Source organism: Styela clava, chromosome 5 (assembly GCF_964204865.1).
Source record: "Styela clava chromosome 5, kaStyClav1.hap1.2, whole genome shotgun sequence".
Lineage (NCBI taxonomy): Eukaryota > Metazoa > Chordata > Ascidiacea > Stolidobranchia > Styelidae > Styela > Styela clava.
Genome location: NC_135254.1, coordinates 6,117,691 through 6,140,848, shown reverse-complemented (window position 1 = coordinate 6,140,848; position 23,158 = coordinate 6,117,691). Strand labels below are relative to the sequence as shown.

General features: G+C 36.7%; 2 protein-coding genes and 1 long non-coding RNA gene across 3 annotated transcripts; 1 reads left to right on the top strand and 2 right to left on the bottom strand.

Annotated features, from left to right (window-relative positions):
• Window positions 1-746: 746 nt before the first annotated feature.
• On the bottom strand, window positions 747-8,126 carry LOC120344074 (prolyl 4-hydroxylase subunit alpha-1-like). Its single transcript, XM_039413157.2, has 4 exons — window positions 7,884-8,126; window positions 6,167-6,339; window positions 4,921-5,114; window positions 747-4,130 (listed from the first exon to the last, which is right to left on the bottom strand). The coding sequence occupies exons 1-4, from the start codon at window positions 8,110-8,112 to the stop codon at window positions 3,125-3,127; spliced, it is 1,602 nt and encodes a 533-aa protein (XP_039269091.2). The 5' UTR covers window positions 8,113-8,126; the 3' UTR covers window positions 747-3,124.
• A 2,842-nt stretch (window positions 8,127-10,968) lies between these two features.
• LOC120344075 (prolyl 4-hydroxylase subunit alpha-1-like) lies at window positions 10,969-20,573 on the top strand. The gene is made up of 4 exons (XM_039413158.2): window positions 10,969-11,237; window positions 12,207-12,379; window positions 16,528-16,721; window positions 17,290-20,573. Exons 1-4 carry the CDS (start codon window positions 11,009-11,011, stop codon window positions 18,287-18,289), a joined length of 1,596 nt encoding a protein of 531 aa, XP_039269092.2. The 5' UTR covers window positions 10,969-11,008; the 3' UTR covers window positions 18,290-20,573.
• Window positions 20,004-20,856, bottom strand: LOC144422751 (uncharacterized). The gene is made up of 2 exons (XR_013475361.1): window positions 20,419-20,856; window positions 20,004-20,250 (listed from the first exon to the last, which is right to left on the bottom strand). It is a non-coding gene; the product is annotated as an uncharacterized LOC144422751 (long non-coding RNA).
• Window positions 20,857-23,158: the final 2,302 nt, after the last annotated feature.

The following is a 23,158-nucleotide window of genomic DNA, read 5'->3' as shown; positions in this document are numbered from 1 at the left end:
CCTATTGATTTTGGATGAATTATGTCGTATAATTAGCGAGGTATCAATTAATTGGTGATGAGACACGCGGTGTCGCTATTGAGTCAGAGCGGAGAGAACATGCATCGATAAGTCGGCGGTCTCCGATTGTAATCTAGTTTTTTTTAGGGGGGAGGGCACCCCATACATTACAATAATATATGAGGCCGGTCATCAAATCGCTATTTATATTCATTTACATTGTTTTTTATTCTCACCTAGATCTCTATCAGTGTAGGGTAGTGTCACAAGTAAGTCGAGTCAGTCACTGATACAAGCCTCACAAGCTACTTAGTTGATGGCGAGCCTAAGTTGGCGGTCCCCAAGGGAACCACGGGCGATTGGAGGGGGCCACAATGCTAGGCGCAAAACTGATTTTACTTCTCCATTTACAAAAAAAAACATTTACTTCGTTGCTTGATAAGATATTTCACAGAATGTTTTCACTTTGCCGAACATTGATTGTTTGAACATTTGATATTCCAGTATTCGAAATCGACCAATCAAAATCACTATAAGTATCTCTGGAATGATAAACAGGGGGCCATGAGTTCCCAAAGCCTCTGGAGTGGGCCACATGCCATAGTAGGTTGGGTACCACTGGTCTAAGTCATCCCATTTATACAACTCAAGCCTCCCCCAGCACTGCTCTCTATCAGTCTTGATGCCAATTTCAGTCTGGCTGCGTTTCACATGACACGGGGGATAAAATAGATATAAGGACACTGTTCTTGCTATGCAGTTTATGTATTTTGTTACAAAGAAAGATATATGATCTAATACATTGAGATGAAAATTAAGATTCCAAAAAAGTTCAACAAAATTTGGCAGTTGTGTTTCTATCTTCTTTAAAAAATATAGTTCAACTTGCTGAAGATTAATTATGTAACATTGTGCAATAAAAAAGGCGCTCCGGGAGTATCTGCACCAAGATGGCGTACAACCTGAATCCTGACCTGGTACACATATTATGTTCAGAATGTGAGCCATCAAAAAAAGAAGCGATAAAAGTGAAATAAAGTATAGCAAAAGTGTATAATAGCATGCTGATGGCCATGTCAAAGCATATGAAATGATAAAAAAGTAAATGGCTGCAGATAAAAGTTTAAAAAGGTGAATATATCAAAGATAGTGAGATTAATTCCTTGGTAATTAATTCTCATTTGATTACATACACGAGACTCTGGAGTTGCACATATTTTGTTCTGTAGTGGAAGTCAGACTTCCTCAGACAAGCACAATCATTGTTTTTGTCTGTAACCATGACTACAAAATAAAATTTGTAAAAGTATGATGTAAGATATTGGAAGCACTCGATATAGATAAACATTTTGATCCTTGATACAGCATCAAGGTCATTGCATGCGGATGCACCAACACAATGAAAGGGACATTAGTCGAAAAACGCTAGTGAACCATATACGCCATGAGTTGAACACTTGTATATATTAATATGTTCAATTGAGTGTCAATATTTTATTGTAGTTTCATTCATATTTCATTGTAAATTTTATGCATAGCCTACTTTCTTTCAATGCTCCACAGTTCAGTGTTGTAGATTAACAAATAAGTTCTAAATGAAGTTTGGAGACGGGTATGTGTTTAATTAGCAAAAATAGGAGAAAGCAAAAGCTCGATAGCAACACTTTTTGGGAGCACAAAATGACATAAAAAAATGATGAAAATAAAAAGATTATAGAGATTTCCTCCTTTTGAATAATTTGCTAGATGCTTCGTGACTTGGACGAATTTGAAAGATTAGGATTCATCTAATGTAGGGGTTCTCTACCAGGGTAAAATTGACCCGCATCGGGGCTAAATTTGCAAGCAAAAAAATACAAGGCTAAATGTGGATCTTATGCAATGAATATTTGTTATGCCTCCCGCAGCAGAAAGATGGTCCAAACTAGTACCCCTATTTTCGACGCTCACTCACAGCACACTGGAATAGACAGTCTACACCAGGGGTGGGCAACATACAGCCGGCGACGAGATTTTGACTGGCCCGCTGACTGTACATCAGTACATTATGATATTACACTATTACACTTTTAGTACATTATGATAAATTCATTATGTGTTTTTTTTTCTCTATTTTTTGTAGTTTAAACTTTTGTAGTTTACCTTAAACGCGGTTTATAATTTTCTTTCTTGCAGTAGCGAATAAATATGTGATTAAGATATTGAATATTATTCATGTTATAATCCGGCCCGCCGACTAGAGAAGTTGCCCGCCCCTGGTATACACAGTTGAGGGGAAGAATTTTACCTTATATTTGTCAAAGGGTAAACAAGATAAAATATTAGTTTGCAATGTACTATGCGTTAGGAGTTAATTTTCTGTAAATGGATATTCTTCTGTAAATTATAGATTAAAATCCAAAGGGTGTTAGTTGCAATAAAAAAATAAAATACTGTGGTTATAAGGTTGAAGATAAATGCTGAAATATTCATTTTAAAAAGGAGTTGCCAGATTTATTCATAATCAAGTATAATTATCCGCACCTTTGATTTCATATGAGAAAATTCACGATACCAGTATTTTCGCAGGAATAAAACAAGGGACATCAAAAAACAATTCAAATATATTTAAAATTAGGTGGTATTTAAAATACTTAATTCTTTAATTTCATTCTGAAGCAGATAAAAGAAATGATTACCATAGAAACAACGGTATAATAAACATTGCTTTGAATATCATAGTTTGTTCATATCTCAAGTAAAAAAATTTAAAAAAAAAGGCAAGTTCTCGTCAATAATATGCTGGCAATAATCAATAACTGCTGAGGATAAAGAAAGCACAACCGGTGTTAGCAAAATGATATAATTTGCAGATGTTTTGAAGTTTCATACAGAATCTCTTCATCAAAACGTACGTAAATTACACCGTTTTGCTAACAATGATTGTGCTTCATTTATCCTGGTTGTTCAAGTTGTACTTAATTAAAAAACTTGCATTTTGCTCCTAAAAATTAAAAAAAACTTAAGTTCATTCATCAAAAAAGTATATTGCAAAACAGCACTTATTGTTATATATGAACAGTTAGCGAAAGAAAAATTTGGCACTTGTGATGCCGAATGTACAACTACGACTACTTGCTTCGTTTCAAATCCAAAATATGCGATTATCTGACTTTGGTTCAAGTCCACAAGGCCTTCTGAATTCCTGTTCTCTCTCATGGATCCATTTATTTGATACCCATTTCACGCCCGTTAAGACGGGACACGCAGCGTGGCGTGTACGCATATCGCCATCCCCCGATGGGTACAAATTGTACCAGAAAACCGCGCTGCCTTTGATAGGTTGAACTGCTATTTTGGCATTCAGGAATACAGTTGCGCCGCCGTATTCTACGTTGGTGAAATAAAAAAGCATGGTTGCGATTCTGTTTCCAACCATTTCCTCAAAACTTCCTTTTTCACGACGACGTGCAAAATCATAATGCGGCTCATATTGACCTCCGACCCCATAATTTGCGATTTGTAATTCTTCAGCTGATTTCATACTTAATCCAGTAATGGCAGAAATCCTTTTACTTATCTTATAAACAAGATCACTTTCGTGATCATCAAGCCAGGCACTTTTGCTCACTCTATAGTGGGCATGTTCCAAGATACCGGTAACAGGATTCTGCACCGTCGCACGATTTAGTCGGGGTTTAGCCATTGCTATAATTTCATCTATTTCACTTGGAGATGTAATATTATAGAACCGAACAACATGGGGTGAAGGATACAATTCTTCCATTTTTAGGGGTTGAATACGTAACAATGGATCATTGTTATCCCAATAATAGCATTTTAACTTTTTCTGGATTTTTGGGGGGGCTATTTCCCCTCCTTCTCGGCATAATTTTTCATACAGTTGACGTTCTGGAAGATAGTCATCTTTGCGTTTCAATTTCAACTTTGACTTGTTGAATAGGTTTTCTGAAATGCTTCCCTCATCTCCCTTTTTCCTTGCTTGCATTGTTTGTCGATAAAACTCTCTATTTCCTTGAATTCTTTTATGATCTGGATCAATCTTTAACATCTCTTCTGTAAGAGCATAGGCTTCCTCCCAGTTACCTTGTTGCGATAAACTGAATGCCAGATGATCCAAGACTTCGAATCTGAATATCGAAAGAAAGTGTGAGACTTGACTTTGTCAAACACAAGTTTGGGAGTTTGGCGTGATTTTATTGGTATCGTAGTCAGAGCTAAGTCATATCTAGGACCCCCAGAATGAGGAGTCAGATTCAGAATATTAATTTCTTCGGGACAGAGATCTGGCATTAAAAATGGTAAAATGAAAGTCAACATTTTCTAAAGAAACTCAAAAAGCAAAAGTTGATTGAGAATTCTCAACAGAAAAGGAATGAAGGCTAAAGCTTTAGTCTTGAAATTCAAGGTCGGATTATTTTCCCAACCTGGAATTGGGAGTTGTTTTTAGAATAACTCAGAGTTTGAAATTGGGTGTGAATCAGACTATACCTCCTAGCCTGGGTCTTGGCCATCCAGAATTTTAGATCTATGATAAGATATTTTGTCACAGCATTGTGTAAACCCAGTGGTTCCCAACCGTTTGTGGCTCGTGGCATCCTTCCAGAGGCTTTAACAAGCACATACCCCCCCCCCCCCCTGTTTATCATCACAGGAATTTATAGTGTTAGTTTTATTGATAAATTCTGAATCCCATTAGGTTCAAACAATCCACGCTCAATAAAGTGAAAACACCCTGTGAAGTAACCTTATTAAGCAATGAAACTGGGAGAAAGGGAAGTTTGCCTTGTATAAGAAAAGTACTACTAGTTTTGCACTAGCATTGTGGCCCCTTCTAGTTACTCTCTGCCCTCTTGAGGGCCAGAATGGCCCGATTGGGAATCACTGGTGTAAACTAAATCCATCACTGAACATACAAACCTCTCATGAGTTGTATCTCCTTGCTGTATTTTATCATCCGCTTCTTTCATCCACAGAACACAATGATAATAATCAGCGTCTAGATAAGCAGTTCGTCCAATTTGAAAACAGTCATCAGCTGTTAGTTTACGTCCCGCATAGGAACTTTTCACTTTGCCTTGTGCCAATTCATGTGTATCAAGCTTGTAAGTGTCCTAAATAAATATAGAAAATGTTAGAACTACCAACTATCCCTATACTTAAAAAAAGTGTGATTAAATAACTGCAATTCTGAATACTGATAGATTCAACACAATTCCAAATCGTGTGATTTCTTGTATAAAAATTTTTAAAAATTGCTTAGATATTTTGTTATGGCCCCATTTTGAATTCATGAAAAAAATCTCTGAACAAGGGTTGTACAAACACGGATATTACTCTGCGTGGGTTCCCAAGTTCTATTTACATGCGGTGATAGTTATGTGCGAGCCGCCGCCGTAAGGTGGTTCACGTAACCGCTGGTCGGTCACGGCTTCCTCTACCATCAAGTCCATCCGAAAACAAATACCGGTAACTAACTAATCCCATACCCGCCATGAAATGGTAACAGGACGAGAGGCCGAGATTCGCCATATGGTTAAGCTGTCGACTTACCTCTCCCCCGGGATAAATATGTAAATCCTATCCTATTTGAAAGAATTGGAATTCTTCCAGTTTACATTGCTTACCCAATTCATACCACAAAGATTTTTTAATATTTATCCAGAGATAGAGAGAGATGGAAAAGCCAATAAGACTGTTCAATTATATGATCAACCATGGCCTCTTGTCGGGTTACCAATACGGGTTTGGTATAGGAACAGTTAAATGGTTATTTCATAGGATTCAAACCTACAAGGCCAAGCAGCGTAATGAGTGGGTACTCCCAAAGTATGTGAACCAAGATGGCCGACACCGGAACGTAGTATGTGTACCAGGTTAGGGTTAGGCCATAATTTTATTCCAATTTTACTTATTTTTAGTTCTATTACGAGTTCCAGGACTAGCCAAGTGATTCTATTTGTACCTGAAATTATGGCCTAATCTGGTTCACATACTATGTTCCGGTGTCCGCCATCTTGGTTCACATACTTCAGGAGTACCAATCAGGGCACAATAGCAACCATATCCCTAACAGAACAATGCTCCAACTGCAAAATTTTACAGGAACAAAACATACCAAGGATAGTTTTAATAGATGGAAAATGAGAAGGAAGCATCAAAGTACCTGCAATCTCATTATTGCCTTTGCTGTTCCTTCGACGTCTTCTTGGCCAGGAATATACGATTTCATTTCACCAAGATGGTCAAGAAATGAAGAGTTCTTCATCACTAAAGTCTCCATTTCATCATATTCTGTTTTTAATCTTTTAAGAAGCAGGTACTGGTTGACAGGATTTCCTGTGAAAAGAAAAAATATAGGTTTAAAAAATATAATCTAGTGATGGTCAACTTTAAATTCGCTGTGCCAGGTGGTGCGACAGAGGCGAGCAGAGATTTGGTAATTAGCAAGCTTAAAATAAATTTAGTTTGGGCCACATTGAAGACATTTTGAAAATCGGAATTGACAAAAAGAAACACCCATGATACAAATGAGTAAATCTAGGAAAAAGTTTTGTCACCCGCTCACACCCTATATCAGGGTGGTACAAACCCAGGCCTGCGGGTCACATGTGCCCCACCGCTTCATTTTTTGTGGCCTGCGTCGCATTTGCGCAAGGGTAAACAAAAAATTGCATTTGGTGTTGTTTCGTCATAAAAATTACCAGAAAAATCTTCTGACATATTGTTCCATTACTAATGTCATTGAATTGACTGGTGTTATGGCTAGCTGAGGCAACTAGCGAAATTGAATAAAGTGATTGGCTAGTCTATATCATTACCTGGTTTCTATATTTTTGGTCGGGAATATACGCTAACAGAATCGGCTCCGTAGAATACTAAAAATCTAATGAGGAATCTATTAGCCTAGGTTGACTATGCCTGATAACTAAATATTAATGTAATGGCCGACCAATATAATTCCTTCCGGGTGTTTTTTTTGCAACCAGCCTATACAGTATTACAAAAAATGCTCACGACTATATCTCGGACAATATAGTAATTACCCTCCTGTATATCAAATTTGGTAAAAATCGGTAATCAATCAAACTGCAGTTATTTGTAAGTTATTTTGCAAACATGAGTTTGAAATAAAAGCTGACCAATTCAAACAGATTTTTAACTATAGATACGGGAGGAAAAATATCACAATGCTTGCTTAATATGATAACAAAAACCGCATTTTCTTCGTATGGCACTTCCTCTGTTGTGAAGATTTTGAAGTCTTACACTGAATTTAGATATAGTAAAACTTTTGCATGTTTAAATGAGTTTTTTGGCGTTATTTGCATGTTTTAGCTTGATAAATGACAAATAATGACCAATGTGTTTGGACAATAAAAGTGTTTGTTCTGTATTGCACTGTTTACCTATTCTTAGCACTATTGTGGCCCGCAAACAATACAAAAATCATAGTGTGGCCCGCAAGGCCGACCACCTTGGACCACCCTGCCCAATATCCAGGGTGATGGACAGGATGGTGGGTGCGGAAATTCAACAACAGCCCTGGGATGATTCTTGACAACTTTAAAGATTTCTCATCAGTACCATACTAAAAAGATTAAATTAATATGTGACAAATAACTCATTGTGTATGACTGCAATGCTTTATATTGAAATTTACTTTATTTAATTACTACTGACATCACGTATATTACCCACAAAACCTTACAGATAGTTTTTGCAGACATAATTTTGTGACATGTACAGTACTCTTCATATTTAACAGCAGTTTAGGATATGTAAATAATAAGATAATATACACAAAATAACTAATACTGTAATATTCTATATTTTAAGTTTAGTCATAATATCTTCTCATTCAACTCTGCAAAACATCTTACCCAAAAATTTTTCCACATCACTTCCAGCTTCTTCGGCTTGCAGTTCAATCTCATTAGCAATTTTCTTTATTCTTTCAAGTTTTGCTTCTTCAGCAGAAATGAATTCTTTAAGTGTAGAAACCAAATTCAATTCTTCGTGAACTAAATCTTCCATATGTCCAAGAGATGAATAAAATTCACCCCAGCACACATGAATGCATGCTACTAATATTAATATTATTTTAAACATGATTGGAAAAATCTGTGTAAAAAATAAATATATATATTTGTAGATACAGGATAATACCTGGAAAATACCTGAATACAGACATATATCAGTATATATAGCATGTCTGCAGTCTGTATATTGTTTCTCCCGTTTCTCCCACACAAAACGACTTTACCTAACTAAGCTAGAACATGCTTACTAGTGTTATGTGGAATTATCTTTTGTTGTTATATAGTTTTGTCAAATAAATTTGCCTTCAATATTTGAGTCATTAATATTCCTGTCTTGGTGTCTCTTTGACTGAAATTGAAAAAAAAAAATAAAGTCCAAAACTACAATATACAGATATACTAACCCATCCCTACACAAAATAACACAAAATTTAAAATTTATATAATTACGGTACCGTATGCTCCAATTATCAATATAGAAAATATCATTATTTTACTGCATCTGTTTTAGTTAGTGAACCTACAAATAATATTTTCTGTCACCATTTTGAATGATTTTTAATAAAATAAACCAAGGTCCGTAAGTAAAACAGATGACTATTCTGCTACAACACTTTGACTTAATTCAGTAATTAACAGTCCTTTGTCAGTTCTTGACATACCTTGAATTCACCCAAGGCGAAAAAAAGAAAGTTGGATAACCTAACTCTGATATATTTACTGTCATGAAGCGGTCTTAACATGTCAGATGCGGAGCTTTCCAAAGGCAATCACAACGAAAAAAAAATTTCCGAAGTTTATGCATCGACATCGAAAACAGCGAACTTTTCCAGCGGAAGTCAGCGTCTCGTTTTTCTCCGCGGTAAGGGCTACGTGCCTGCGTGAACGAAACTATTTTCATCGGTGGCTGACCAAGTGTAACGAAGCAACGCAGAAGTAGATTTTCACTTCAGAGACGATGGTTTTGCGCAATCTTTTTTACGCAATTTACGATATAGTACCGGTTTGAAATTGGTACGAATCAAATCTGTATAAATAATAGTTATGTTAGTACTTTTATATTTTATCTCCATCCAGACGAAAAACTGTCATTTAGCACTTTCTCAGCAGGGTGTAATTTATCGTCAGGATGCCGCTAATCTCCTATCGGCGGGACTTGGCGGCACCGTATGATACATCCCCGCTTTTTTGTTTAATAAGCAAATAACGCACGTCTCGTAGCTGAACTTTAGTCACGTACGCATTTCAAATCAAAACTCGAAAAATTGTGGCAAGATAGGAAAAACCGCGGGGCAGTTTATGGGAAAATGTATGTGTGGTATATTTATCTATATTAACATGAAAATTAGATTAATTATAGGACGGAAAATCGCAAAAAAAGTTATTATATCCAAGTCCTATTTATCTCACCATAATATCACGGTCGCTGAAGTAGTACCGTAGTTATTTAGCGGCAATGAAATTGCAATAAAAACACAATCGAAAATTGGCCTACGAGAATCGTAGGCTTGAGCGATCATCCTGTCGTTGATTGTCAAAAGTAGAGCCAGTTTAAAGGACGACGGTTTTTGCTATTGTCCTTATCAATTTAGCTGTACAAATGCAAAATTCTGCGTTGCCTGAAATACCGCTGGAATAAAAAATGCGTAAAACGTAGGAAACTAGTATTTCCAAATCTATAATTGTCTCGATCGGCGTTGTTTATTCACATGCGAGGTTTTGTCATCTTCCGACATCACCCGGGTTGTCTTCGCTCAGGCGCGAAGTTCTTATAAATCATCAAGGTGTGAGAGAAACGTCTAGAATTTGTTGATCAAGTGAAAGAAAATGAACTCTGCAGGAGAACTTTGTCGTTGCAAGATTGTCTGCATTTAGTTTCTCCCTGCTGATTTTACCTTAGTTCCATCATAGCAGTGGTGCGCCATTTATTTCGACAATGCATTTAGAGAGAGCTCCAGAGAACTTTAAAAGACCTAACTTCTTGGACCTTTAAATGTAATGATAAAATTGTATAGTGGTATGTATTTACTGAATTGGCAATATATGAAATATAATTGAAATGATTACAGGATTAGCAGCAACAGATCATATTATATGAAATGTTATCAATGTATGAAATATTCATAAAAAAATAAATATATTCATAATAAAATATCTTCATAATATATTTATGATGACTGGTTGAGGACAGAAGTTTAAAACAATTGCAGCTCTAACATAATGTATTAGTTTAGGAAAGGAGATTCTGATCTTTTCAATTTTTAAATGGTGGCAAGATTACTTGTCAATGTATACTTTTTGTATATCTGTAGTTTAGAAGATTGATGGCTCGGCAGTGTGGCACTTGATGCTAAGCGTTAATAATACGCTGCTTCCTCCACTATCAAGTCTATGCATCCGAAAAACAAATAACTACCGTTAACCCCGTACCTGACATGAACTGGTAACCAGACGAGAAGCCATATGTATGTATGTTTATATTCGTCTCGTAAAAGCAATATAAAAGAATTAGTAATTATAAATACTGAAGACGGGATGTCTGGATGTATGCACAAAACCATAGTGGCCTAAAACCCAAATGTGCGGCATACACCCCTTTTAATATGTATAAATTATAATAAGGTAAATCAAATACGTATAATATGGTCCTTTATACAGACAGTTGTGCAAGGAGTGGGTGTGAATGTGATAACAGAGGTAAGGGTAGAGTATACAAAACTGTTTGTACAAAGGAGTTTGTAAGACAAAACAACATCGCCATGGTTTGCTACATGATTAAGCCATCTTATTTCCTTCTTCTCCCACATGATGAATATGTAAATCCTATCCTATAAACAACTCAAAAGCAAAGGAATCAACTCAAACTACACATCTCTAAAACACACAAGTCCGGCTTACACCCTCAAATCATTTTGTCATCGAACACAAATATTCTTGTTTTCACAGTTTTAACTAAATACCCAATCATGTATGAGTGGGTGATCTTCTTTTTGACTGTTGTGCCAATAATCGGAGTAGAATTTTATTCATCTCTTGGTCATATGGAAGATTTAGTCAAGGAAGAATTGAACCTGATTTCTTCGCTTAAAGACTTCATTTCAGCTGAAGAAACAAGGATTGAGAGAATGAAGGAAGTTGCAAGTGGTTTGAAATCACATGCAGTTGAAGCTAATGACAATATTGAGAAATTTCTAGGTATGAAATATTTAAATTAAGAACTTTTGCCTTCTCTAATACAATTGGGTCTTGTGTAGTTTCGTACCTCAAGTACTATAGTGGGCGTAGCATAACGATTTTTGAACATGTCAATCCTAACCCCCACTTCACAATGTCATCCGAAAATTATGTCGTTGCAACAAGAAAAATAGATTGCTCGAATCCGGGTGATAGTCCGGCGTCCTCGATAACAGTTCGTATAGTTTGAAGGGCCTTATTATGTTAATGTGACGTTGCAGTGATGTAATTTTTGGAAGACGCAGTCAGGTGGGGGTCAGGATTGACATATGCAAAAATTGTTATGCTACGCCCACTAGAAGTACTTGAGATACGAAACTACACTACACCCATACAATTGGTGTCATATTTGATTCTTGAAATTTTCATATGCTAATGGTCCAGTGGCCCACCAAGGGGGCCACAGAGAAGTTATATGGGGCCCACCATGCAACACATTGTTTTTGCTTTTCACTACAAGAAAACCCCTGTTCTTCCTAGTTTCATTGCTTGATAAGGTGTTTTCACTACGTAGAGCATTGTTTTATTATAACGGGATTTGAAATTTACCAATCAATGCAACACTATGAATACCACTGGAATGATAAACAGGGGGCCATAAGTGCTTAAAGACTCTGGAAAAGGGCCACAAGATATGAAAGGGGCCACTGACACAAAACAATGCATTTGGGTCATTTTTTTACATTCATGAATATTACTCTCTGTTATATATTATAAGATCAGGAGGCATAGGAAGAGGGATATTCATGTTCTCAATTTGTAATTTGAACGACTTCCTCCATTGAGCGCTAAATCATACAGATGGCGGGGTAGGAATATAGATTGATATATGCTCCTGTTTTCCATTTCAATAGTGTCTTCCGCAAAGTGCTTTTTAGCTGTCAACAGCATGATAAGCGAGTAACCACAATTTATTCAATCATTTTCCAGGACATCCTGTCAACCAATACCTGTTCATGAGACAGCTAAAATCAGAATATGACACTATGGAGAGTTTGGTATCAAAAAACACAACGTTCCTCGGTCAACTCCGGGATATTCGACCAAATTTACCGGGAGATGAAGATGTGCAAGGAACCGCGAAGGCACTGATGAGATTGCAGGTGGGTTATGAAAAAATTTGGATTTTCAAAATAATGTTGAACCAGAAAGTTTCCTATCCTTGCAAATAATATCAGCTTTTTACACAGATTTGCAAGTGCAGTTTTAAGTATTCTGTGGCGCTGCAGCTGCCGCAAAATCATGGTGGTATTTTCATACCATGGCCGCTACGGCCAAACCTATGGCGACTAACTTTTTAGCTGCCACAAACCAATGACGAGCTGCCGTTACCGCGGCAGCAAATTGAAAATTGATGGCAGGTAAAATTTTGCTACCGTAAGCATGGCAGGTGGGCCGTAAAGCCAGGGCTGTCCCTTATGGTAACAAATATTGGGTAATTTGGAACGTTTTTCTTATGAATACAGTTTTGATGGATTTGGGGTTAGGGTTTAAGTAGATATAATTCTCATGATCAATTAAAATTTGGTACATTAGTTTGTGAATGTAACTTTAATAATGATTACTGAATAGCGCTATAAAACCATGGTTCGTTCGTGGCAGGAGCTGCCATGAAGTGGTAAGAACTGCGCCTCCAAATTTGTTAAATATTAGTGGCTGCTTGTATGGGGTCATGTTTAGAGCAAAAGACATTAATAAGTATTGCAGTGGTCCCCACTTTTTATCGCTCGTGGCCCCCTACGGAAGATTTTAACACTTATGTCCCCCCTGTTTATCATTCCAGTGGTATATATATATAGTATTATTTTGATTGGTGGATTCCAAATCCCATTATGTTCAAACAATTAATGCTCAACAAAGTAAAAACAACCTGTAAAATATAACCTTATCAAGCAATGAAACTAGGAAAAACGAGTTTTTGTGTAAGGTAAAAAGTAGAATAAGTTTTGTGCCGAGCATTGTTGCCCCCTCTATCTGCTCTGTGGCCCCCGGTTGGGAACAGCGAAGTGTTGTATGAAAAATCTAAAGAAATATGACAAGACAGATTAATCATATGGTAAACCGGAGCCTATCATCTGATCCCCACCCCTGGCTGGGTATGCGGGTGAATCGGTCCAGGAATGATGACCGTAATTGGCTGGCCGAGGGGAGGCCATAGGGGCAGCATGTCATATGGAGCAGCATATCCAAGTTGTAGAGTTCGTGTTATTACACAATTAAAAGCTGGCATTATGTGTATAGTCGATTTATTTAATTAATAATATGAAAACTCCACACATACCTCACCTTCCATTTAATCATTCTGATGTATAACAACATCTATAATTTGTTTATCCTCCGAATTATTTTTGAAGTCAGTCATAAGGGTCATCATTATCAAAAACTCGCCCTGGGCAGCAGAAAAGTTTGGCACATCCCTGCATAGTTGACAAGTAGTTGTGTAGACCAGGGGTTCCCAACCAACTTTTTTTTCAAACTACCCAATTTGTATGTAGTGCTTTTATGAGGTTAAATTAAACTATCATATACAAAATTATAATTTTTATCCACTTTACTCAAAGCAAAATAGATGTTGACAAGTTTTTGTGCTTTAATACTTCCCACATATAACTTACAATTACTATTGAGAAACGCACCAATACCAAATGAATGATAAACAATAAAATTTCCTAGAAAATAAAATCTATAACTTGTTTTACGGTTGTAAAAAAGTGACCTAATAGACAGTATTTTCAAGCAACCAAGTTCTGGGTCGTCAGTTAGGAAACACAGGCGAAGGGCATTTAGTCGCAATAGGAGTCCAGCGCTCCTACTCACACATTTAGCCAGCTCTGACATGAATCGAACCTGTAAATACACACAATCAGCAAATTTCATGGTGGCAACCAAGGTTCACTCTAGGGTGCGCAACTGTGTCATTGCGCAGTACCACAAGGCAGAGTAAAATCTTATTCTCGCGTTCTTGTACATTACGTTTTCGAAGCGTGGCTCGTCATACCTTATAACGCTGAGCGAGAATGCTCATTCCATGTTTTTGAGTTGAATGTGTACTTTGTTCGCATTCTGATATTATATTATATTGTTGTAATATTTCACATAGTTTGTAAATTTTTAATTAAGGACTCTGCTAAGCCTTAAAATATTTATGCTCACTAAAACAAACATTTGCTCAGTGTAACATTTTCTTAAAGGGAACACTGGTGGCAACTGGCAAGCATATTCCGAGTTCTTAGCGTTTTGTCCTAAACCTGTTCACCGAGCCATGACTTTTTTCTTGTAAAACAGGGTCCTAAATTGAGATTGTTGAATAACGTACATTATGATAATTTTCCAATAATTGCTATAGTTTCAACAAGACATATGACTGCAGAATAGGAAATTTAACTCATTTAAATGCAATGAGGTGAAGAAAATGAACTCAAACATATTTTAGCATTTACTAATATGACACGTAGTGATATTATGCTCAATTGCACACTAGGTATTTCCTTACCTGGCAAAATGCTCAAAAATAAATTATTATCAATGGTTTAAACCTAAATTGTGCGTTTATATTTCAAAGATAAAACTTCTTTTATTGTTCCAAAAATTATATTATATGTTTAATTTTAAATGCTTCAATGGCCAAAATAATTTATGATTTTTAATTTATTCTAGAATTATTTTTGATTATTGAATAAATCCTGGATTTGGTCAGATTTAACAGAGAATTCAAATAAATTCATGCCCAAAAATTCCTTAGACTAAAAATCGAAAATTCACTTTCCTGTTTGGGATATACCTGACATGGGCAAACCACAGCTCGTGGTCTAATCCAGTCCCTTTGGGTAACTCAATCTGGCCCGTCTGATGCTGCCATAACCAAACTTTGATGTTTTAGCTAAAAATAGCTCAAGGAATTTGTTGAGCTTGCAATTAAATTTAGTTTTGGCACAAGGCTTATTGTTTTTGCCTTTTTTTGTAACACTGTGAATATTGTTCATAAAATGTGACCTTTTACGTCTCACTTGCATGACCCGCCAGCAATGTTCCCTCTAATTTTTTGTAGTATGTGTGCGCAGAAATTTTGGTGTGTGCGCACTTTTTTGGAAATGACTAATATTTGTGCAAAAACCAATGAAGAAATTTTGGCGTTCCAACCGGGTGAAAAGTGGGCCAACAACAAACTTTCTCAACCTGCCAACCGAGCACATTTCTACATTACATCGAAATACATCTGTGTGCACGCGCACACCTTAGAGGGAACACTGCCCCCCAGTCTAGGTGGACAAAATTTTTGGCCACTGGTCCAAAAACAGTCATCAAAGACTTTTTCAAATCTTCACTTCGAACAAAGCCCTGTACAGGCAGCCACTGATATATAAGAATCTTGGAAGAATGGTGGAATACTCAATTCACTTTACCATGGAGTGTGGACACACAAGATTTTAGCTTGTGATGTCTATATAGTGACTTTCATTACAAGTTTTTACAATTATCTATGAAATTTTTATACTTTTTCACCGAACAAGCGTGACTTATAAAAAAAGAATCGGGGCTCCCGAAGTATGCGAACCAAGATGGCGGACATCGGAATGGGATATGTGTACTAGGTTAGGGTTAGGCCATGATTTTAGGTATAAATACTACGGGAGGCTCTTGGCTAGTCTTCGAACTGATAATAGGACTAAAATAAGGAGAATTGGAAAAAAATTATCGCCTAACCTGTTACCCATGTTACGTTCCGATATCCGTCATCTTGGTTCGCATACTTCGGGAGCACCAAAGAATCATTATGCTTTGTCACTGTCTGCTCAATTCACTATATCATGGGTAAGGTTGGCGGGCGTGGGTCGTGAACCCAAGATGTGTTACTTGTGTTGTGTATATATTTTGGTCCAATTCTCTTACCACTTGGCTATGGCATCTATTTATGACAAAATAATCTTATAGAGTCATATTGTTATTGCCAGTCAGGTGAAATCAGGCAAGTTGGGTGAGCGAACAGGTACTACTTCTTTCATCAATACTTTTCCATCTAAAACCTGTACGTTTCAAACCTTGCTTGAGGTTTCGTTTGCTTTCCCGATTCTATAATCAGTTATTTTTTTTATCTAATATTTTACCGTCTGCTGCTGATTATGGAGTCGCAATAAACTTATAACTCATACTTATAGTGAGTGTACCCTGGTCCATCTAAGCTTGCGAGTAGGTAACTGTGGCAAAATACATACGGATTTCTGCTTTTTATATGAGATCTTTAATATTTCAGGACACCTATGACCTTGACACGCATGACTTAGCACAAGGCAAAGTGAAAAGTTCGTATGCAGGACGTAAACTAACAGCTGATGACTGTTTTCAAATTGGACGAACTGCTTATATTGGCGCTGATTATTATCATTGTGTTCTGTGGATGAAAGAAGCCGATGATAAAATACAGCAAGGAGATACAACCCATGAGAGGTTTGTATGTTTAATGATTGTTTTCATTTGCACCGTGCTTCCGAAAACAAATAACTGGCTAACTAATCCTATTCTTAACATGGACTGATAACCAGACTAGAGGCCGAGGTTCGCCATAGGATAAATCTGTCTTGTCGCCTTTCCTCTCCCCCAGGAAAAGTATGTAAATCCTATCTTGTCCTACTGCGACAAACTGTCTTTAAATGTAGAGTTTTGGCTTTGGTAACATTAACTAACCAGAATTGTGTAGCCTATTTCAAATTTTCGGTGCTTTTGAAGTATGCATACCAGGATGGCGGACATCGGAACGTAGCATGTGTAACAGGTTAGGGTTAGGCCATAATTCTATACGGATTTTCTTTATTTTAGTTCTATTACGAGTTTGGGACTTACGAGTCAGAGTTAGTCAAGTGAATATACCCCCTGTGCATATGTTTAAGTCACTTTATACAATTAGTTACCTCCATATTAGTACGCAAACTTCTGGAGCGCCAGCTTCCCAACTATTTAAGAACAGAATGATATTTATTTATCACAGAAAAGTAAATTTTTTTTAAATTCTACTAAGGTTTGATGTTCTTGACCATCTAGCTTTCTCCTTATCCCAGCAAGGGAACTGGAAACGAGCGTACGAACTTACAATTGAGATGTTGAAGATCAACCCACAGCATGATAGGATTAAACAAAATCGGGATTATTACAGAAATCTACTAAAATCAACGAAAAAAGGAGACGAGGGAGAAGTAGAAAAGGTTGACTACTCAAAATGGAGTGCTAAACTGAAACGTGAAGACAAGTTGAAACCCAAGGGTGATTTGTACCAGAAATTGTGTCGTGAGGGAGGGGAGCCTATCTCTCCTCAAATCGAGAAGAATTTGAAATGCTATTATTGGGATAACAATGACCCATTGTTACGTATTCAACCAATTAAAATAGAAGAATTATGGAAAGCACCACATTTGGTGAGGTTTTATGACATCATAAATGAAAAGGAAATTGACACAATTAAAGCAATGGCAAAACCCAGACTGAATCGAGCAACCGTGCAAAATCCCGCTACGGGAATTTTAGAACCTGCAGATTATCGAGTGAGCAAAAGCGCTTGGTTACAAGACAAAGAAAGTAACGTCATACGTAGGATTAGCGCAAGAATTGCAGCTGCCACTGGACTTTCTATGAAATCGGCCGAGGATTTACAAATTGCAAATTATGGGGTCGGGGGTCAATATGAAACACATTACGACTTTGTTCGCTCAAGTGATAAACGTACTTTCGATAAAAATGTTGGAAATCGTATCGCAACTATGCTTTTTTATCTTACAAATGTAGAATATGGTGGCGCGACAATTTTTTTAACTGCAAAAGTCGCTGTGAAACCAATCAAAGGCAGCGCTGTGTTTTGGTATAACCTCTACCCATCAGGTGAGGGCGATTTACGCACGAATCACGCTGCGTGCCCAGTCTTAAATGGCGTGAAGTGGGTTGCCAATAAATGGATCCACGAGAGAGACCAAGAATTCAAAAGATCTTGCGCTCTTGATAAGAATGCTGAAAACAGTATATTTTAAAATGAATCTTCAAAAATAGTTTTAAACTTATAACTAAATTAGTTTTGATGCATTTTTTCCAGGTTTGCTTAAACCTAGAATGCAAGAATAATTTACTACCTTATATAGCTCCTAGAGCCTCAGTGTTCAATTATGTGTGTCCTATTTTTATTTTTTGTTGTGGACCTGGGATCTTGTTTTGAGGAACTCTTCTATCAGTATTCTTCCCACTTTCAATTAATGGAGGCTTGGGCGCCTTGCTTTGAGATAACTTGCAACTATTCTATCAGTATTCTTCCTGCTTTTAAAGGAGGCTCTGCATCTTGCTCTGGTCAAAGTTGTTGAATTTTTTAGCAGTACTACTTTCACACTTAGTTGAAGGAGCGGGACCTAACTTAGAGCAATTTTTTATTGCATAGAAAAGCTCCAACAATTAATCTGTTACAAATATAACCTTTATATAGCTTTTGATAGAAGGTGCTCACTTCCCCACTATTTATACTCTTTCACTATTAGTAAAAGCTTAGATATATGAAAATCCAGACCATAACTCTATGTTACTTACAAGTTCGAGCATATATACAGGGTGTCCATCAAGTCCCTTTACAATTTCAATTGTGTTATGAAGTCTATTCTCAATGTATCTTAACCAAGTTTGTTGTTTTTTTGAACCGTCATTGTTTAAGTATTTTTACCTCATTTAATACATCTGTGAGGGCCAAAACCATTTATTGTATGAATAAATTCTCTTTGCAATTTTAAAGAATTTTAGAAATCCCATAATGTATGTATCGTTTGCTCCTTTCAGCTCTAGCACACTTTGAAAATTTCGAGCGAAACTGTATATACGCCAACTTGTTGTAATATTTTGTTGTTGCAAGCATGAAACCTATAGCTTTTACTGGTGACCACTTTCAATTCCATGTACCGTACTCTTCACACTTTCTATTTAGGACTTTGAGCAAACTTCATATAAAAATACTCAAGTATTATGCGAGGGGTGTGTGTGTGTTATATTATATTATCATACAATTCGTTTATTCTCAAATTACCCCAATACACTTCAAATTATTTGGAACTCTATTGGACAGCCCTAGTCATACCCTTTTTTTAACAGGCACAATGCTTTTTCAAGTACTCATCATATTTAAAAGAGTTTAAATGAAAGCTAGGGCACCTAACTTGTTAAAATTAGCCAGGGCATCGTCGCACTTTTTTTCAGCTGCGAGGCACCTTCACAATCATAATTACTTTTGAATGAGCACCGCTCAAGGCTTAGAAATTGTTAAAGTGCAAAGTTGCAAGTATTCATGGATACAGTAGTTCAACTTCCACACCATGTATTCAATATGCCTTATCTATTTGCACACAAATTTTATAAAAAACCTTTACTCGTTAGTTTTCGGGAAAATTGAACTATTTTTTTTTATGTACAATCTGCTTTTGTAGTTGCGAATAACAATCATGTTTCGATATCAAAATAATGCAAAGCTTGCTGTCCCAGATTTTATTTCAAGAATCAAACCTTTCGCTACTTTTTATCCATATTGTATATCATGGTTTGGGAGGAAGTAGCGGTTTTGTGTGAATTAAAACCATTTAACACCTCTGACAACACCTCAAGACAATCAAACTAATGTTTATGTTAATTTCCCTGCATTATGAAACTTAATTTAATTTTCAATGATTTGTAATATCCTATGTTCAGCATATTAAATATTTTTTTGAAAATAGGAACTACTGTACTTAAATATGGCCATCCCTATACTCCTGAATTTATTTTGTTTTGAACTATTTTTAGCTACTCTCATAGTATGTGTACCAGGCTAGGGTTAGGCCATAATTTTATTCCGATTTTCCTTATTTTAGTTCTATTACGAGTTCGGGGACTGTTTGTGTTAGCCAAGTGAATATACCCCCTGCCCATAGGTTTCCATCCCTTCACACAACTTGATGTAAAGTAGGCGTACAAAATTAGTTACCTCCACTTTGGTACACAAACTTCTGGAAAGTGAACATACCCCCTGCCCATAAATTCCCATGCCTTTACACAACTTGATGTAAAGTAGGCGAACAAAATTAACCCCCTGCCCATAAATTTCCATGCCTTTACACAACTTGATGTAAAGTAGGCGAACAAAATTAGTTACCTCCATATTGGTACACGTACTTCTGAAACGCCATTTTTTATCCACTGCCTAGTCATATAATTATGTATTTTTGGGAATATTTTTTGTGTATTATTATTGTGAACAGTATTACGAACATAGAAGCAAATGTTTTGAATTATAAATATGCTTATATATATCAGTGTCAGCTGGTTTTGAATTGGGTCAGGATGGACAATATTGAGAGATAGAATTGGACTTGTTCCACTTTGACCCTTGCCGGAAGTGAGCTTCCTTGTTTATTTTCGCTACCATGGCAAATCACTAAGAAGGTCGGACACCCCAGATTTTTGAAATGTAAAAAAAAAATTCTGTATCATACAGCTTTTGTAGCTTGGAACACGGACTCTTTCTCTCTATCACGGACTCTTGCCCGGTTACCTGTCGGGTAAGGTTATAGTTAGCTATTAGTTAGATAAGGTTATTAGTTACCTAGCTACTACGGAGAAAACCGGGCGCTCCAGAAGTGTGTGTACCAATATGGAGGTAACTGATTTTGTTCGCCTACTTTACATCAAGTTGTGAAAAGGGACTGGAGCCTATTGGAAGGGGGTATATTTACTTGGCTAACGCAGACAGTCCCCGAACTCATAATAAAACTAAAATAGGGGTAATGTTATGACTACGGGAGTATCGAAGACCGACCATCGGATACGTGAACCACCCAATTTTCCAACTAAAATATCTTGAACATCCATATCTGAAAGCTGAGATAGAGGGATATAGCAGCTTTACGTACTTTGTGATACGTTGTGGGATCTATCTATGATTCTAGATCTTTGGTGTTGGATGTCGGACTTTTTAAGTGTTTATATCTTACTGTCGTATGCAGTGCATTATTTTGTCCGTATCGAGTACTGGTATACGTATTGTATTCTGATAGCATTCGATTCTCCGGATTGGGAAACGTTTGGTCAGAGTTTCGCTCCAAGGTTTTTGTAGCAATCAGTTTAGGTATTGTGACCTAAAATTAAGCAATTGTGTTTCCTTTATTCAAGAAAACCGCCCTTCTACGCCTTTGTCTCTACAAGAAGGAGCTGATTTTATGACTGTCTCGTTTGTGAATGAAGATTCAGATATTTTATTTCTATTATGCGAGAATCAATACAAAAGTTGAAGTTGATAGTTGGGACTGGCGCGTTCGATACGTTTCCGTTGAGTCCGTCTACAGATCCCCGGCTATTAAAAGACGTGACACTTAGCAATATGCGGCGGACAGGACAGAAACTTTTAAGTCATATTAATACATACTTGACTGGCACTTGATTTAGTTAAAACAATTATTTGTTTCAATGTTTATTTATATGTTAAATCTTGGCGCGTCCTAGTACTACATTGCCTTTGGCATTGTTTCATTGAATTATATACAAACGCTATTTTGCCTCAAGGGTCGTCTGCTTTGTGTGATAATTGTTCGTTAATGAAATACCGACCGAGATGTACCGGCCAGATCTAGCAATTGACATATATTCTTGAGATATCGACGTAGTGTAGATGTGTTATAACAGTGGTTCCCAAAGTTGAGTGACTGGAGGGGGGGGGGGCCAAAGGAGGAAGGATATTTGTGGGCCGGGAAAGGGCAGCGCACGTAAGGATATGTACAGTAAGCTACGGTTGACAAATCAATGAATCTGTCTACGGCAGGGGATCTCAAACTTTTGGTGTTGCGGAGCCCTTGAAAGGTTGAATATTATTCGCGGAGCCCCAAAATAAATGTTAAAATTTTACTTTCAGATTAATATTCCTGAGCAAGTTAAAAGTACCTCACTTATTTTAAATGCTGAACCTTTTTTAATAAGGTTATTACAAGTCATAAATAAATCTAAATTTCAAACATAATATACTAAAGCTGTAAATTTGACACTTGACCAACATATTGATAAATTAGGGGGCGAATCTTTTCCCTTTTGACATTGAAAGACTTAAAAGGCCGCTAATAACGTGCGCGATATCATTTTGTTACAATCGCCGATTTTTTTCGTCAGCATGGCGTGTTTTTGAACCTTTAAACATCTTTACGCCGGTGTTTATTCTCCCTAAATCAAAAATTTCCCTCGGCATATACATGTATTGTTACACAATGACGACGTTAATTGCTTTTTGTTCTCGTGGGGAAGTATGAGTTTAATGTGAAAAACATAATAATAATAAATATAATAAAAATAATAATTAATAAAGAGCTAAATCCGCAACTCAAATTTCTTAATTGAAAAACGCCTTCTAAAATATTAAAACTGAAACTTAAAATGGAAGATCACACGTTTCGTTTTCAGCAGACTCACCTCAGATTGAAAACGCTTTTATAGATTCAGATTCAGATATTTTTTTTTCGTCGTGCAAAAACATTGTACATTTAAACAAATGGTAAAAATTAAATAAATACATTGAAAGAAAGAGGTACAATATTTGGACTGCAATAGACGAGGGATCGCGAAAAGACTATCAGAAGTCATCATGTCAGCGACACCATTATAGAAGCAGATTAAGTCAAACAATACAGAAATAAATCAGCAAAAATAAATGAAACAATTTGGGAACTGAAATGTACGTGAGAACAGAAGATTCGATTAAATAGAAAAAAGCATTGACGAATTTAAACAACTCAACGCCATGCTCCACCGAGCACGCCAACAACAAAGAAATTGCTGACGTGCGTGACGCAGCATAATGTTGTTGACTACTTGGGGAATTCCCTGCAGCAGCAGCAGTGGAACTACTAATA

Coding starts and splice junctions, on each gene's coding strand:
- LOC120344074 (XM_039413157.2), bottom strand. CDS start 8,112: ATGTTTAAAATAATATTAATATTAGTAGCATGCATTCATGTGTGCTGG. Junction 6,340..7,883: donor TGATGTGGAAAAATTTTTGG/GTAAGATGTTTT, acceptor TTCTTTTCACAG/GAAATCCTGTCAACCAGTAC. Junction 5,115..6,166: donor AGGCAATAATGAGATTGCAG/GTACTTTGATGC, acceptor ATATTTATTTAG/GACACTTACAAGCTTGATAC.
- LOC120344075 (XM_039413158.2), top strand. CDS start 11,009: ATGTATGAGTGGGTGATCTTCTTTTTGACTGTTGTGCCAATAATCGGA. Junction 11,238..12,206: donor CAATATTGAGAAATTTCTAG/GTATGAAATATT, acceptor ATCATTTTCCAG/GACATCCTGTCAACCAATAC. Junction 16,722..17,289: donor GGAGATACAACCCATGAGAG/GTTTGTATGTTT, acceptor AATTCTACTAAG/GTTTGATGTTCTTGACCATC.